At 44.2% G+C, this 18,198-nt stretch overlaps 1 protein-coding gene across 1 annotated transcript in view; it reads left to right on the top strand.

Annotated features, from left to right (window-relative positions):
* Positions 1-18,198, top strand: part of EXD3 (exonuclease 3'-5' domain containing 3) — a 999,700-nt gene that overhangs the window by 426,134 nt on the left and 555,368 nt on the right. The window contains 2 exon segments of the mRNA XM_029613511.1: positions 2,683-2,884; positions 16,106-16,248. Coding sequence (XP_029469371.1) covers positions 2,683-2,884; positions 16,106-16,248 — 345 coding nt within the window.

Here is an 18,198-nt window from a genome sequence, read left to right as displayed (position 1 = left end):
GTCCAGAGAAGGGTGACCAAAATGGTAGGGGTTCTCCATCAAATGACTTATGAAGAGAGGCTGAAAGATCTAAATATATATGCTCTGGAAAGGAGAAGGTGCAGGGAAGATATGCAGACCTTCAGATACCCAAAAGGTTTTAATGATGTACGAACTTCAAACCTTTTCCGTTGGAATGGAAACAGTAGAACTAGAGGTCATGAAATGAAACTTTAGGGGCACAACTCAGAAACAATGTCGGGAAATATTTCTTTCCAGAGAAGGGTGGTGGATGTCTGGAATGTATTTCTGGAGAATGTGGTGAAGACAAAAACAGTCAAATAATTCAAAGTGGCATGGGATAAACACTGTGGATCCCTAGAGGATAGAAATGAAAAAAAGAGTACAGGGGGATAAGCTGTTCGGTGCGACAGATACTACTACACTTATCAGAAGCACCGGGATTAATACCCTCAACAACTAAGCCTTGATAATTTTGACTCACTTGCAACATCACTCTCCGCTTGACATTGGGGGTGGGGGGAGGGAGGGGAATTGGATTCAGACAGCAACCAACACGGGCCCTAGCTTTTACGGTCTGGGGATACTGATATGCAGAGATAAGGTAATAAGCACAGGTAATAAGCTTCTATGGCCAAGTCCAAAAGCAAAACGAGTCAGCATTGCCGGAATTTTCAGGAAGGCTATAATTTTTTATGAGTTTGCTTGACTTTTGGTTTTTGATAGTAAATATTACTACCTTCATAATAATAAGGATTGGTAGTAACTGTGCCGCCTACCCTTAAGAGAAACCTGGGTGTCAGCTACATGACGCACTAGATATTACCATAAAAAGTTTGTTGGGCAGACTGGATGGACCATTTGGTTCTTTTCTGCTGTCATTACTATGTTACTATAAGTTACTTTGTATTTTTTCTCCTCGCTCTTTCAGAATGTCTTCCCCTGCCCCCCAGGACTTCATGTTGTTGAATCATATTGTTCAGTGTATTGCAGGATTAGGCATCTCTGGTCCTAGGGTGTCACAAACAGATTTAGTTTTCAGGAGGTCCACAATGAATATGAATGAGAGATTTTTGCATGCACTGCCATAATGTATGCAAATATTTCTCTTGCATATTCGTTGTGGATGATCTGAAAAACCTGGCCTGTTTGTGGCCCTCCAGGACCAGAGGTGCCTACCCCTGGTGTATTGTAAGGATAGTTAAGTACTGTAACCTGTTGTTCAGGGAAGTGGTGGAATCTCTGTCATAGAATGTTTGTTTTTAAGATCAGGACAGACAGAGAGCTGCCTGGGATGTTTTAGGTAAAGCAGTTCCACCTGAATGCAAGAGGGAGGGTCTTAGACCATAGTTTCCCAAACCTGGTTCTCAAGACCCTCAATGTGATTAGATTTTCAGATTACCCAAAATGAATATGCATATGAGATATTTGCATATAGTGAAGGCAGTGCATGTAAATATATCTCATGCGTAGTTATTGTGAATAGCCTGAAAACCAGCCCAGTGTCCATCAAGCACAGCATCCTTTTTCCAAAGGTGGCCAATCCAAGTGTCTGGCAAATACCCAAACATTAAATAGATTTCAAGCTACTATTGCTTATTAATTAATAGCAGTTTAGGGATTTTTCTTAGGAATTTATCCAAACCTTTTTTAAACCCAGTTACACTAACTGCCATAACCACATCCTCTGGCAATGAATTCCAGAGCTTAACTATGCGCTGAGTGAAAAGAATTTTCTTTGATTTGTTTTAAATGAGCTACTTGCTAACTTCATGGAGTGCCCCCTGGACCTTCTATTATCTGAGAGAGTAAATAACCGATTTATATAAACCTGTTCAATTCCTTTCATGATTTTGTAGACTTCTGTCATATCCCGCCTCAGTCGTCTCTTCTCCAAGCTTGTTTCATTCTGTAGTAAATATTCGTGTGAAAAAGCTATTTGCCCAGTGAATGTAGATGACTTGAGCTGAACTTCCCAGAGTAGCCCAGGCCTCCAAATAACCTTCGTTTAGAATGATTTTGCTTCCAGAACCCTGACGATGGAAGTATTTATTTTTATCTTCAAATACTATTTATTTTTGTTTATAATTCTTATTTTGATTTAAAAAAAATGGAAATGCTTACAAATCTGGATATTATAGTTTTTCAGCTTCCAAAACATAAAATGTAACTGATGGCCCTTCCCCCTGCCCCCACCCCTCAGAGCAGCAGCACACAGGTAGCCGGAGGGGTTTCAGTATTAGCAGTGGAAGCTAACGTTAAGGGGGCAATTTTTTTCTCTTTGAAAATTGACTAGGAATATAGTACGAGCAAAGATTTGCATCTGATTTTTCTGCGGTTACTTTTTCCCTTAAAAGCTACACACCCTGAGAGTGTTTCTGCAAAATGTGGGTGAAAGTACGTGCCTACTTGTTTCCATATACACGGTGGGCACTTTCAAAAAGCCCTTTTACCCACTTAAATAGACATTTACAGGGTTAAAATGGCTTTTGAAAATTGCTCTCCCCATGTTCATTTTGAGTAATTTTGAATACTTCCTGGAAATTGAGATTGCGTGTCTGTGCAGCATTGCATACATGTAGTTTGCGTTATGCAGATAATGCTGATAATTTCTCCGTGATGTTATCTAACAAACTCTTGTTCTTGTTATTGCCCTCCCCAACCCCCCACCATTGTCTCCAGCTCCAGAAGTGTAAGGTTGGCAGGGCTGAGGGCAGCAGGAAGGTTGATGTCCTGCCAGATGAAGAGGAGAGGAGGGTCCGGCAACCTGAGAAGGGGCTCAGTCTGCTGGTGCAGCATGTGCTGGGGAAGCCTCTGGATAAGACCCAACAGCTCTCAAACTGGGAGAAGCGGCCACTGCGAGAAGAGCAGCTGATATACGCAGGTCAGAGAAGACATCTTGGGCTTCCCAAATTCTGTGTGGGGGGAGGAGTAGGAGGCCATCAGGTGGGCTGTGTGGTTTTTTGGTATGAATTACCAGAATAAGAGGATGAAATCTCAGGAGGGGAGAATTGAGCATTTGGCTGGCATCCTGGGCAAAGAAAGTGCAGGGGGCTTAGTTTGTACTTATATGGGCCTAGTTCATGACAAGAGAGTTAAATGCTTACCAGTGATTCATGCTTTCCCTGATAACACTGTTATTTCTGGATCTCACCCTGCTATATCTGATCTAACGACCCTTGAAATTTCTGTCAGTTCTCTGAGTTTATTTATTTATAGATTCTTATATTCCGCATCCTCCAGTTACAATTGTTCAGTGCAGATCACAATGATACATTCATAAATATAAATATGAATTTAGAGGCTGAGAGCATGGATATAACATCTGTGTTCTTGCTTTCCCTCTACTTTCTTCGTCTCTCTTAGTAACATAGTAATGACAGCAGAAAAGGTTCAAATGGTCCATCCAGTCTGCCCAGCAAGGTCTTATGGTAACGCCTCTAAGATCGCAAAACAAAGGACTATTAACTGTGCCTACAATGTGGAGTACACATCTAACACAAATAAGAGACCAAATGTTTTCCATAGCTGGCCCCAAGTTGTGGAATTCTCTAACAGAGACGTTACGTCTGATAACAGAATTTCAAACGAACTGAAAACCTGGTTCTTCAGCAATGCATATGATCTAACTGAAAATATCTATATGCAGAGAACTCCACTATCAAAAACATAGATAATGTTAGAAGAATGAGCTATAAGTAATGAGAGATGTAAAGTGTATTAAGACAACTTTCTAACTAATATGTGAAGATTATTGAAATGGAACTTATATATCACAAACTACTGTCCTAGCTCACTAGTTAACATGTTTTTGATGAGGTGTTGACCTAGAAATTGAATGTTGCTTTTGTAAACCGTTGGGATCTTCTTGGAACAACAGTATATAAAATGCCTAAATAAATAAATAAATAAATATCTACCGCACTGTGTAGGTCACCCCCAAGTTTCTCTTAAGAGGAGTCCATGCAGTTACCCCCAATCCTAATAAGGGTAGTAATATATACAATCCAAAACCAAGCAACTGTCAAATCCATACAAAATTACTGCTAGCAGCATTTTTACTGTGTGAGAAGTCTTCCTGAAAATTCCAGGAACGATTACTTACTTTGCTTTTGAACCTGGCTGTAAATGCAGTCCTATCCTTTTTCCCTTATTTCTGCATATCAGTACCCCCAGACCATAAAAGTTGGGGCTTGTGTTGGTTGTTATCTGAATCCAATTCCCCTTTTTTTTCTCCACTGTCAAAGCAGAGTGATGTTGCAGCCTTAAAGTATCAAGGCTTATTGGTTAAAGGTAGTAATCCCTGTGCTTCTGCAAAGGATAGCAACTATTACACCAAGCGGGTTACCACCTTGCACTCTTTTCTTCATTTCCGTCCTCTAGCCTTTAGGGACCCACAGTGTTTATCCTATGCCGCTTTGAATTCTTTGACTGTTTTTGTCTTCACCACCTCCTCCAGAAGGGCATTCCAGGCATCCACCACCCACTCCGTGAAGAAATATTTCCTGACATGGGTTCTGAGTCGTTCCCCCTGAGGTTTCATTTCATGATCCCTAGCTCTGTTGTTTCCTTTCCAACAGAAATGGTTCAAAGTTTGTGCATCATTAAAACCTTTCAGGTATCTAAAGATCTGTATCATATCTCCCCTGCACCTCCTCTCTTCCAGGGTACACATATTTAGTTTCTTAAGCCTCTCCTCATAAGTCTTTTGATGGAGACCCCACACTATTTTAGTTGCCTTTCTCTGGACTAATTCCATCCTGTCTCGGTCCCTTTTGAGATATCTTCTTCAGAACTGCACAGTACTCCAGGTGAGGCCTCACCAAGGACCTGTTCAAGGGGATTATAACCTCCTTTTTCTTACTGGTTGTTCCTCTCTCTGTACAGCCCAGCATTTTTCTGGCTTTAGCTATTACCTTGTCACATTGCTTTGCTGTCTTCAGATCGCGTGACACTATCACCCCAAGGTCCCCCTCTTGGTCCGTGCACAACAGTCTTTCATCCCTCCCCCATCACACTCAGCTCTTTTGGATTTCCACACCCCCAGATACATGACTCTGCAGTTCTTGACATTGAATCACAGCTGCTATATCTTCATTATCTTTAACCCTTCCGGCGTGTACAGACCCGGTGCGACCAGGTGTGCATACCGTGCATTTGCACAGGGTGGCACATCCAGGGGGTGGCGGACTGGTGGCAGCAGGAGAGGCCACAGGGTCGCTGGCAGAGCCTAACCCTCTGGCAGACGAAGGAGAGACTTCTGGCAGCCAAAGAAGGAGAGAGGCCTCCGGTGGAACTCAACCCGCTAGTGGCTGAAAATAAGAGGCCCAGTGTTCCCTTGCGTGCATGTGTGTGCACCCATGCACAACTTTACCCATGAGCGTACACAGCTCCTGCTTTCTCTATCACCCCCCCCTGCAAGCAGGAAGGCTGGTGAACCGTGGTGGAGCTCATCCCACCACAACCCAATGACAACAGGAGGCTCTTGTGTGTGAGCTTGTATGTGTGTGTATCTCTGTGAGAGCCTGTGTTTGTCTTTGTGTTAGTGTATGTTTGTGTGCCTGTGATAGCCTATGTGTCACATATAGGCTCTCACAGGTATGCACAAACTACAAAATGTATCTGTGAGAGAGGGAACTTATGAGGAATGAATTTATTTGCATGTGTATGGGAGATCATATCGCATGCTCTTCCTCGATTCAATTCTATAGTCACCCAATCAAAAAAATCAATCAGATTTGTCTGACAGGACCTTCCCCTCATGAATCTATGCTTTTGCAAGTCCAGCAACCCTTCTGATTGTAGATAGTTCACTCCTTCAGCAGAGTCTCCATTAATTTCCCCACCCTAGAGGTGAGGCTAACCAGCCTTTAGTTTCCAGCCTTCTCTCTGCTACCAGTCTTGTGAAGCGGGACCACCACCACCCTTCTCCAATTACCTGGCACCACTTCTGTTTCCAGGGATCCACTCCTGTTTCCAGTGGACCCGTCAGCATATCTTTGAGATCCCTCAATATCCTGGGATGAACCTCATCCGGCCCCTTGTCCACTTTCAATTTTCCTAGCTTTTCCCATACACTCTCTTCTGTAAATGGATTTTCGTCTACCCCATCCCCATTTACGCTCTTGTCAACCAGCAACAGACTTTGTCCAAGATGTTCTTTAGTAAACATCGAAATGAAGTATTTGTTATTTCTGCCATTTCTTTGTCTCTCTCCACACAGTGCTCCTCGTCACTTTTCAATTTCAGTATACCACTTCGGGCCACCCTTCATTCTCTAGTATATCTGCAATATGTTTTATCACCTTGCTTTACCTCTTTTGCAAGCCTTTCTTTCACTTGACCTTTTGCTTTTCTGATTTTTTTCTTCATCTTTTTAGTTTTAACAGAAATTTCTTCCTTGTGTTGCTTTTTTTTGGAAATCCTCTATACTTCTTGAATGCTGTTCTTTTTGTCTTAATTTTTTCAGCCACCTCCACTGAGAACCAGATCGTTTTTTTCCCTCTTACTCTTTAATTTCCTACCATGCAGATTTGTTGCCTTTGTAATAGCTCCTTTTAATTTGGCCCACTGTTGTTCCACCTCACCCATTTTCTCCTAGTCTTCCAGTTCATCCTCCAAATACGTCCCCATTTTGACAAAGTTCATATATGTGAAATTCAAAACTCGGGTCTTTGTGTGACTTCTTTGTATCCTATTCATGATATCAAACCATTCCATCTGATGCTCACTGGTTCCCAGGCGAGCCCTTACCCAAATGTTAGAGACATTATCCCCATTGGTGAGCACCAAATTGAGTATCACACCCTCCCTCGTGGGTTCCATTACCATTTGTTTGAGCAGAGCCCCTTGAAGGGCATCCACTCTCTCTCTACTGTTTGTAGATTCTGCCGAAGGAATGCTCAGATCCACATCTGGTAGATGAAATTCTCCAACAAGCAACACTTCTCCCTTCCTTCCCACCTTTTGGATTTCCTTGATCAGATCTCTGTCCAGTTCTTGCATTTGAGTTGGAGGCCTGTAGATCACACCAGTAAAAATGGAAGCAGCATCTTTTTTTTTTAGGATGGTCTATAATGTTTCTTCTTTATCCCATGTCCCTTGCAATTCAGTTGCCTGGATATTATTTTTAATCAACAGAACATTATCTATAGCTTGGAAACCTTTTTTTGTGTGTGAGACCAGACCTCATATATTATGGGAGAGAACTTTTTGTTGTGTGTATATGCTCTTACTTCTTCAAAAGTATAAAATACCTATTTCTACATGAATAAAATCATATGTAGACTTATTTAACCTTTATAATCATTAGTCTTGATTTTACTTGTTTTTTGAATTATTTAGTAAACTTATATATTTTTTTTAAACACTTATCCTTTCAAGTTGAGCGATTAGGACGCTGAAGGAACGATCATGCTATTCTGCTCGACACGGCTTTTGTTTCTTGAATGCTTCGTCAGGGGCGATATATCATTTCTTTTAATTCTGCATAAAAGAATAACAACTTGTTTTAAATTGCTGGCTTGTTAGTATAACATTTAACCATTACCCAGTATACATACGCTCCAAAATTTAATGCTGTCACTTGTTCCCTTCTTTCAGTGTTTCCAAAGCGATCCTCCATTTTATTTTTACCGGGCTGTTTTTAAACCAGCCTTTGGATATCACAGCAGCCAATAATCAATCTCACAAACTGAATGACCAATGGTAAAGCATTCCACGTATGTGATGTCAAATTAAAGTCACCCAATCCACTGCCTCATTCATAGCCGATGGACTTTGTGCGGTCAATTTGAATATCCATTTTTGCTCACAGTAATTTAATTTTGTTTGAAAATCTAATACAGTCCATTGTATATGATGGAACATGTGAGAATATTGAACACAATGTTTTACCATCGGAGCTTCCATATTGACAGTATTGATCCTACTTCGATGCTCTCTTAAATGGATCTTAACATGTCTACTTGTTCGTCCTATATAAATGGAAGGACAGGACGTGCTGGATATTATTTTTGACATAAAGAGCTGCTACTCCCCCTTTTCTGTCCTTCCTTAACAAGTTATAGCCTGGGATGGCAGTATCTCAATCATGAAACTCAGTGAACCGTGTGTCCATAAAGCAACAATGTCCAACTCTGTCTCTAGCATTAGGGCCTGCAGGTCTGGGATTTTATTACTCACACTATGAGCATTTGTGGTCATAGTTTTCCAACTGCTCTTCCTAGTCACCTTTTCTGTTCTTTTGAACTGATTGATTTTGTTACTTTCTCTTCCCACTTCCTATATTGCGGGATGACATGTCACTGGCCATCTCCTGCCACCCCGCTTCCTAGTTTGAATACCTGATAACGTATGATCTGAAGTTTTCACTGACCACCCTCTTTCTTGCCACAGACAAATGTAGGCCATCCTTACTATATAACCTTTTATTGCTTCAGACACGGCCCAACCCTCCAATGTATCTAAAACCACTTTCCTTACACCGGGTTTTTAGCCAGGAATTAAAATGATCTATATTGCATAGTTTTGTCTTTCTGTTTCCATGAACATGTAATACTTTAGAAAAGGCAATAGTCTTTGCCATTGTATAGTCCTCTTCCTTAGATTTCAGTAATCTTTCTGTACCTCAAGGATAACATTTCTAGAAAGGTCTCTCCTTTACTTCAAGCCATTGCCCCATCCCTTCCTCTGTTTCCCATCCTTTTCCCTCTTGTTTGCTGCTTTCTATCTTTATTAATATGCAACATCACCAATGTGTACATCTCTGTATATAATTAAAATGTACCGGCCCCAAGATGCAGCCCTTAAATTTCAGTGGAGGGAGTTTGTAACTCATTCAAGGTTAAGGGGGGGGGACGGACAATTTTGAGTTACCTGTCTAAAGTGCATGTGTAGCTTCTAGCTAATTTTCAAAGGGAAACTACTCGAGTAGTTTCCCTTTGATAATTGCCTGCAAGGTATGTGCATACAAAGTGCCTGCCTACTTTGTACCCCTTTAAAAATTGTCCTCATAGCAAATGACATATAGAGAAAAGAAAACCAGGTTTTAGGCTTCTCACAGCACATAAATGTTTGGGGCCTGCTGAGAAAACCTTTTCTAAACTAAAATGCCACTCACTTTTTTCCACTGGTTTTATTTTGTGAGACGGAATGCCCCTATTTTTCCCCTTAAACCTGTGCAGAACCAGGCTAGATGACTGTTATACTTTAATTCCTCTTGAGAGAGAGAGCTCTGTGGTCAGGGCCCAGTAGGGGAAAAATAAGAACTGGGACCCAGGTAGGGATAGTCAGACCAGGTCCAGGTCTCCAGGAGGAAGGCAGCTCCTGTAGCTGTCCAAACAAACAGATCGATACTCTAAGGCCACGGTAGAAACAGTGCGGCAGTGTCAGGCGCACCCTCGTTCCCCGCACGTACAGTTCTCTTCACCTACCGCTCGATACTCTCTTCAAATTGCATGCAAATGCATGCCGCGGCTGCGAAGCCTTAGGCAAGCGTTAGGCCCGCGCAACCCATTTTACTGTATAGCGCGCCTATACAGTATCCTGGGTTCGCGGGCCTAACGCTTCACGGCCGCGCTGGTATCTGTCATTTCAAATGTCATTTCAAATGACATTTGAAATGACAGGTACCAGGAAGTGGACAGTTATGTTCCCCGATGCTCGGCAAACTTTCCCCCAGCCCCCGCTCACCTGCCCTGGCCCCGTCCGGTCTCTGGTGCAGCCCCAGTCCTGTCCCCTCCTCCCGAAGCAAAAAAAAAAAAAAAAACCGAAAAAGTAGCAAGGCTCGGGCCTGCCTACGATAGTCCCTTCTCCCTTCTCCTCTCCTCCCGATTTCGGCGCTCAAGGCGTGACGTGATGTCACGCCTTGAGCGCCGAAATCGCACGGGCATTCATTCACTGCCGGCGGGGGCCGTGCATTCATCCAGGCAGAGGGAGCTGGAGGCCGCTTTCGCCGCCGGCTCCCTCTGCCTGGATGAATGCACGCCCACCCGGCCGCCTTGAGCGCCGAAATCGGGAGGAGAGGAGAAGGGAGAAAGGACTACCGTAGCAGGCCCGAGCTTTGCTACTTTTTCGGTTTTTTTTTTTGCTTCGGGAGGAGGGGACAGGACTGGGGCTGCACCGGAGACCGGACGGGGCCTTGAGCGCCGATATCGCCCCCATTTTTTACACTTTATTCCCGTTTTAATTTTCGAACACCACACTAACACCAAGTAGAGGGTAGGCGGTAAACTAACAGGTTAAGGACGCGGCAAAATAGCGGGTTACAAAGGAGATAATCTGAGCGCGCGTCACAGTATCGGAGGGGAATAGCTAATTCCTTCATTATACAGCTAATTCGTTCATTTGCATATCATATACATGCTGCGTGCGGAAAGGGTTATGCGTCTGTTTTAAGAAGCGCTAAGGACGCGTGAAACTGGAGACTGCATCGCTGGATCGCCTTACACGTCCGAATTGTGCGCTCCCAGCACGTTACAGACGGGAAATCTTCGACCGCACGTTACAGTATCGAGCTGAAAGCTGTGAGTACTGAGAGTACCCTGTCCTGAAGATAGGAGAGTCTTTTAACAGGCTGGAGTCAGACTAAGTTTGTACTTCCAGGTCTGAGGGATCACTGCTCGGGCCCCACATATGGTGTCATGCATGGGATTTTTTTCCTAAAGCATCGCACAGAGAAAAAACCTCCAAATCCTCCAGAGGGAAGGAAGAAAACTTTTGTGTGTACCCTGCTAAAGATTTGGAAGCTAAGCAGCCTGCAGAAGAGAAAGGAAAAGTGTCTGTATAAATTTCAGAGACACTTAAAGAGAACCTGTGAGTTTAAAACAAAATACAGAACAAAGGGGGGCCTGTGGCTCTAAAACTAGATGCAGAGCTCAGGAGTGCACAGCGCATAGAGGCCTGTGGAAGGGTGTGGCTCAGAAAGTGGCACTGAAAAAAACCCCACAGTTTAAAAGTTTCAGGTAGAGAGAAAACTGATTCATGGGTCTGGTTGCAGGGACAACTAGAAAGTATTAAGGTTTAAACTGGCTAGAGAGAGAAGCTCTGCTGAAGATAGGGAATAAAGAGTAAGCAAGTTAATGCTGGTTATATAAGCTTTTTTTTTTTTTTACATTTTTTTTTATTTATTTATTTAAAGGTGCTTGTATACCGTCTTTACAAACAGTGTTTAATCAAAATGGTTTACATAACTAAATAAAAAAACAAATGTAAATAAAGATTTAAATTTAAAAGAACATAAAGATTATCAAATTATAAAAGCTCAAAATTACAAAAATATATAATAAAAATAAAAATCTAAAACAGTGAATAGTTTACATATAAAATAAATCAATATATAATAATGTTGTGCCCTGTGTGATGGAGAAGTAGTTATGTTATTTAGTGTGTGATATATGGAAAGCAGATTGAAATAAATGTGTTTTTAGGGATTTTTTTGAAGTGTTTGGAGTTGGATATGGATCTTAAAGAGTCTGGTAATGCGTTCCATAAGATTGGTCCAATGACAGAGAATGATCTTTTTCTGGTGATGTCAAGACGGGCCTGTCGTGGTGATGGGATGTCTAAGAGGTTTTTGTCCAGTGATCTTAGATGTCTGGTGGGTTTGTAAATCCGGAGAATGGAACATAAGGTAATTGAATTAGGAGTGTAGATGAGAGAGTGTATAATTTTTGCCTTGAGAAAGAAAAGAGAGAGAAACAGTGGTGCAGCAAGGCACGGCCTAGGGTGAAAGTACACTTGCTTAGAGGCCTTGCAGTATTTCCAAAACCCTAATCTGGATCCAGTGGATAGACTGCAGTGTAGGTGAGAGAAAAGAAGAGCCAGCGGGAGTATGATGTCATGGCAATTCTCCAGGCCAAAGAGGCAGCGCTGAGGGAGAGAATGAAGCTAATCCTGTAAGCTATAGATGCCGAGAGAGGAATGGTGGGCGATGGAGAACCGAAGTTAGGAATGGACACAGACAGTAGCTGAATTATAGGTGTTGTCTGCAAAGATGGATCAAGAGCTAAATGACGTGTTGTGGTGTACTTAGGAGAAACCAAGGAACACTGCTGCAGTAAGGCCTGAGATGGCGCTACAGGAGGTCCTGATGAAGACCCATAGGGTGCCCAAATATTACCAAGAGTTCAGAAACTGCTCCCATGAGAAGTCTAGAGAAGGGGGCTATGAAGAACCCTGAGAGAGGGGTCACAGAGAACCCTGGGAAGGGCAGAACAGACTGCCCATAAGGAGGCAGTATTGAGAAGTCTGAAGTTGGGGCTACAGGAAGCCCCGAGGAGGACCCTGTAATGTGCCCAAAACCTACATGGAGTCAAGAAACAACTCCCATGAGAAGCCCAGAGAGAGAGGGCATGGAAAGTCAAGCGAGAGATACCATGGAGTGCTCAGTGAGAGGCGCCATGATGATTCCGAAGAGAGCTGCGGTGGAGAGTCTAGAGGGTGGTGCTGCAGAAACCCCAGTGAGTGGGGCTGCAGAGGAGCCAATAACAGGCGCAGGCAAGTGGCCAGAGAGCGCTGAGAGGGATGTCGTAGAGGAGGCACCAGTCGCTGGAAAGCACCTACAGATGATACCATGGAAACCACCAATGGAGGCCCCACAGCCAGTCCAAAAAGATCTGCCGGGGTGGAATTCGAACCAGGAGCCACCAAGAAACTTGATTAAAGGACTGGGGTTGCACACTTCACAGAGGGTGGTACTAAAATGCAGTCTAGGGTAACCCTGGTAGGTGGGGGTGAGCATAACCCTAGGACCCTGACCCCAAGCCTAACTGGCAGGAGGCCAGATAGAGAGTGGGGATGTGAGGCACTTCCCTGGATGGGATCCAGGTGGAGAGAAAATGCTTGGACAAACAGTTCCAAGCAGAGTGGGGGTGGAGGGGTGGGGGATGTGACAGAATGCCCTTATTTTCCCCCTTAAACCTGTGCAGGACCAAACTAGATGCCTGGACCACCTTAATTCCCCTTGAGAGAGTGAGAGCTCTGTGGATGGGGCCCAGTAGGGGAGGAATAAGAACTGGGACCCAGGTGGGATAGTCAGACCAGGCCCAGCTCCTGTAGAATAATGCTGTCCAAACACTGAGCTATAACGAAGCTGTGAGTACTGAGTGAAGCAGTACAAAACTGTGAGTAATGAGAGTACACTGTTCTGAAGATAAGACAGTCTACTAATGTTTATTTGCTGTAATTACCAAATAAAGATAGAAGTGCTTTTAACAGGCTAGAGTCAGACTATGTGTGTGCCTCCACACTGCCTGAGGGATCACCGCTCGGTCTCGCATCTTGGTTTTATCTTAAAAAAAGGAAAATAGTTAAATTCCTGGGGAAATATAGTTAGTAATAAATACCTAGTTTATTGGCCCCAAAGTGGACAATGATAATAATATAGTATAAATAGTACCAGTCGCAAAACCTAGTTCCCTGAATGTACCCGGATCAGTCCAGACAGTGGGTTATGTCCCCAGTCCAGCAGATGGAGTCAGAACAAACTTCAGAGGGCGGTCCCTTATACACCAGTGCACCCTCTGGAAAAACCTCAGCAGATGCGAGTGTGGAACCTTTGGTTCCCCATTAGATTCTTTTATCTTCACTGACTTTGATTTATTTAGTCTTGTATTTGTTTGGATGGATCAAGTTGGGTAATTGTTCAACCCTCTTCATCTGGCTCAAGGGATGTCCTTGGAAATGCTGGAGTGGGTAATCGTCACGACGGATGCCAGTCTCTCCAGTATGCCAGATGAGCTCGGTCCAGGGGCAGTGGATGCCGTTGCAAGCACGTTGGCCGATCAATCGCCTGGAGACCAGAGCGGTGCGCCTCGCATTGAAGCAGTTTCTTCCCCTGCTCTACCGTTGAGCGGTCCGAGTGCTTTCCGACAACGCAACCACCATGGCCTACATCAACCGACAAGGGGGTACAAGAAGTCGTCACGCCTCTCTGGAAATGGACAAATTGATGGCTTGGGCGGAGGTTCACCCTGCCCAGTTGGCGGCCTCCCACATTGCTGGAGTGGACAACGTTCAGGCAGACTTCCTCAGCCAACAGTGCCTGGATCCCGGGGAGTGGGAACTCTCCGAGGAGGCGATGCAGCTCCTGGTACGGCGGTGGGGCCCCCCGCGGGTGGACCTGATGGCCACGTTCAGCAATACCAAGGCACCGCGATTCTTCAGTCACAGAAGAGAGTGCGGGGCGGAAGGCGTGGATGCCCTCGTTCTGCCGTGGCCTCCTCACATCCTCCTATATGTCTTCCCACCGTGGCCATTGGTCAGGAAGGTTCTTCGCAGGATAGCAGTTCATCGGGGTCCAGTGATACTGGTAGTTCTGGAATGGCCTCGTCGGGCTTGGTTTGTGAACTTGGTCAATCTCGCAGAGGATGGACCTCTTCGGCTGAGCCATCTCCCATGGCTGCTGCACCAGGGTCCTGTATTTTTCGACCAGGCAGATCGCTTCTGTCTTGCGGCTTGGCTTTTGAAAGGTGCCGCCTGAGAAAGCGGGGCTACCCGGAGGCCATGGTTTCCACCCTCCTCCAGGCAAGGAAGACCTCTACATCTGTGGCCTACGTTCGGGTCTGGAAGGTCTTTGAATCCTGGTGTTCTTCGAGGGAGACACCTACTCGTTCTGTTTCGGTGGCTCAGATACTGTCTTTCCTACAGCAGGGGCTGGAGAAGGGATTGGCCTACAATTCTTTGAGAGTTCAGGTAGCAGCCCTTGGATCCCTACTACACCGTCGTGAGGGAGTTTCTCTTTCTGCACACCCGGATATCGTCCGTTTCCTCAAGGGCGTGAAGCACCTGCATCCACCGATACAGGCCCTGTTTCCTTCCTGGAACCTCAACTTGGTGCTCCGGAACTTAGGGGGCACCCCCTTTGAGCCCATGTGATCCGCTACTCTCAAGGACCTCACTCTTAAGACGGTGTTTCTCGTAGCTATCTGTTCCGCCCGTCGGATTTCGGAGCTGCAGGCCCTCTCCTGCCGGGAGCCATATTTACGTTTTTCGGACTCGGGAGTTTCTTTGCGTACGGTTCCATCTTTTCTTCCCAAAGTGGTTTCCGCCTTTCATGTGAATCAGACGGTGGAACTTCCGTCTTTCGTGGACTTGGAGGCCAGAGAGCTGCGTAAATTGGATGTCAAGTGGATTCTAATTCGCTATCTAGAACTTACAAATGATTTCCGTTTGTCTGATCATCTGTTTGTTCTCTGGGATGGCCCTCAGAAGGAGTCCAAGGCATAAAAAACCACGATTGCCTGCTGGTTGAAAGAAGCTATAGTAGCAGCTTACCTGGGATCAGGTAAGCAGCCACCAGCGAACATCAAAGCCCATTCTCTCCGGGCTCAGGCGGCTTCCTGGGCGGAAAGTGGCTCTGTCTCTTCTCAGGAAATATGCCGAGCGGCAACCTGGAGTTCATTACACACTTTCGCTAGGCACTACCGGTTGAACCTTCAACCACCGGTTTTTGGCTCTTTTGGTGATCGAGTCATTCGGGCAGGGCTATCCGGGGCCCACCCTAAGTAGGGAAGCTTTGGTAAATCCCACTGTCTGGACTGATCCGGGTTCGTACAGGGAAAAGAAAATTATTCCTTGCCTGCTAATTTTCGTTCCTGTAGTACCACGGATCAGTCCAGATGCCCTCCCTAAAGTTTTGGAGGATGAGGGGTTGGCTATCCCTGCTCTAATGTTCTTCACTTACTGCTCTGTTCTTTCCAAGTCGGTCAGACTGGAATCATAGTTCGTTTTGCAAGTTTCTTTACCAGTTTGTACCATGTTAGTTGGGTAGTTGTTTTTTTCCTTGATCCATCCAGATCTGTTTGTGTTCATGCTTGGATGTTCTCTATATACTGAGGTTTTTCCAGAGGGTGCACTGGTGTATAAGGGACCGCCCTCTGAAATTTGTTCTGACTCCATCTGCTGGACTGGGGACATAACCCACTGTCTGGACTGATCTGTGGTACTACAGGAACGGAAATTAGCAGGTAAGGAATAATTTTCTTTTCTGTCTTCAGCCTTCTTTCTTGGAATCAGACCTATTAATGTTAAGTCTTGCATAATATTACTATTGTCAGCATAAGTTATTAAGAGTCCTGCACTGTTTGTTATTTCTTTTCCATAGCTTGTGATGCCTACTGCTTGTTGGAAGTATTTGCAGCCCTGTGTGAGGATCCTGCAAGGTTTGGTTTAACTGTGAACCTGAAAGATTGCCTGGCAGAGAAGCAGCACCAGAGTAAACAGGAAGGGCCTCCAGCTTCAGGAAAGGTATGTCCAAGATTTAGAACGTACACCATCAAAAGTTAAACTGTATTTGAAGGGGTGAAAGAGCAGACCACTTATTATAGTGCAGTGTCCTGGAGTCACGATCCCTTTTATTGGCCTAACAGAAGAATTATTTATTTATTTATTTATTTATTTATTTATTTTTAGCTTTTATATACCGATCTTCTTGTATAGAATACAAATCAAACCGGTTTACAGTGGAACAATAACTTCGCATGAGAGCGTTACATAGAACCTTAAACATAGAATATACTTTGCATAGATCACATTAAATAGGATGGGCTATGATTGCACCAAAGACGAACCAAATTAATAAATAAATGAGGTACAAAGCCTTAATAAATGAGATACAAAAGGCATGGAATTAGTCTGAAGAGTAAGTGAGCATAGATCAAGAGGGATTAACAGATGCAGAGTTAACTTAATACAATTTACAATGCTTGCTGGGTGCCATGGGACAAGCCACGGTGAGTTGGTAGGCTACCCTGGCGGTTCTGGAAACGCTGATTTAAATAACCATGTTTTGAGGGGTTTTTTTAAGGAAATTGGGCAGGGGTCTTGTCGGAGGTCTGGTGGGAGAGCGTTCCATTGCGTAGGGCCTGCCGTGGATAGGGCTCTTTTCCTTAGGGATGATTTTACTTGGGGGGCGTATAGAGTGCCTTGGTAGGCTCTTCTAATCAGTTTTCATTATTGTTAATGTTTTATGTTTTTAAGTTCTAATTATGTTTCTTGTTATGAATGTTTTTACTGTAACCCACTTCAAACAATAAAAAATTAAAGGCTTTCAGAGATCAGACAGACCATCAAGTTGTGATGTATTACATCAACAAGCAGGGAGGCTTGAGATCATATTTCCTGTGTCAGGAGACTGTCCAGGTCTGGGATTCTGCCGTCTTGCAGGGGATGGCAAAGAGAATATCCTTATGAATAGATATTCCATGAGTAGGGCATACCTGTGATAGATCTGTGTGTGTCTCTCCAGAACAGGATAGTCCCACTCTTTTTTTCCTGGAAAGTTACATAAGGCAAACTTGCTTCAGACACCTTTGTCCTTGATTGGAGCAAAGGCCTGTTGTATGTGTATCCTCCAATTCTACTTTTGTGAAGACTTTGTTGAAGCTAAGAGAAGAAGGATGACCATTATTCGCATTACCCCTTTTTGGCTGAGAAAGATGTGTTTCCCACTCCTGCAGGAGATGTCCATCAGGGTTCTGATCAGGTTGGGGAATTCCCCAAATGTTATTACTCAAGGTCATGGTCAGATGCACCATCCTGATGTCAGTTTCCTTCCTTTCTCAGCTTGGATAATGAGAGGATAACCCTGCAACCCCTAGATCTTTCAAAGGATGAGTCTCATGTTCTGTTAATTTCAAGAAAGGACTCCATGCGGAAGTCCTGTGGATTGAAATGGAGGAGGTTTGCCTTGTGGTATGAACAAAAGGCCTTAGACCCTTTCTGCTGCTCCACACACAAACTGCTAGATTACCTTCTAAATTTGCCTGAGTCAGATCTCAAGACAAATTCATTAAGGGTTCACATCAGTACACTTGGTGCTTATCGCCAACAGTCTTTAGTTATCCGGTTCATGCAAGGCCTGTTTCATTTGAAGCCTCCCGCTGTATCTTGGGACCTCAGAGTGGTACTTACCCAGCTAATGCTCCTTTTGAGCCACTGTGCTCTTGCAACCTGAAGTTCTTGAACTTGGCAGGTCATATTTTTAGTGACAGTGACTTCAGTGCACAGAGTCAGTGAGGTCCAGGCTCTAGTAACTTACCCACCTAATAGCAAATTTTATCATTTTAGGGTGGCTCTGCATATCCATCCTATGTTTAAGCCTAAAGTAATGTTGGGAATTCCATCTTAATCAATCATTTGTCCTTCCAACATTTTTTCCTAGGCCATATGTCTTCCACAGTTTTGGACCTCATGAGA

Source organism: Rhinatrema bivittatum, chromosome 8 (assembly GCF_901001135.1).
Source record: "Rhinatrema bivittatum chromosome 8, aRhiBiv1.1, whole genome shotgun sequence".
Classification (NCBI taxonomy): domain Eukaryota; kingdom Metazoa; phylum Chordata; class Amphibia; order Gymnophiona; family Rhinatrematidae; genus Rhinatrema; species Rhinatrema bivittatum.
The sequence above is the reverse complement of the archived record's forward strand: the minus strand, read 5'-3'. Positions and strand labels throughout refer to the sequence as shown.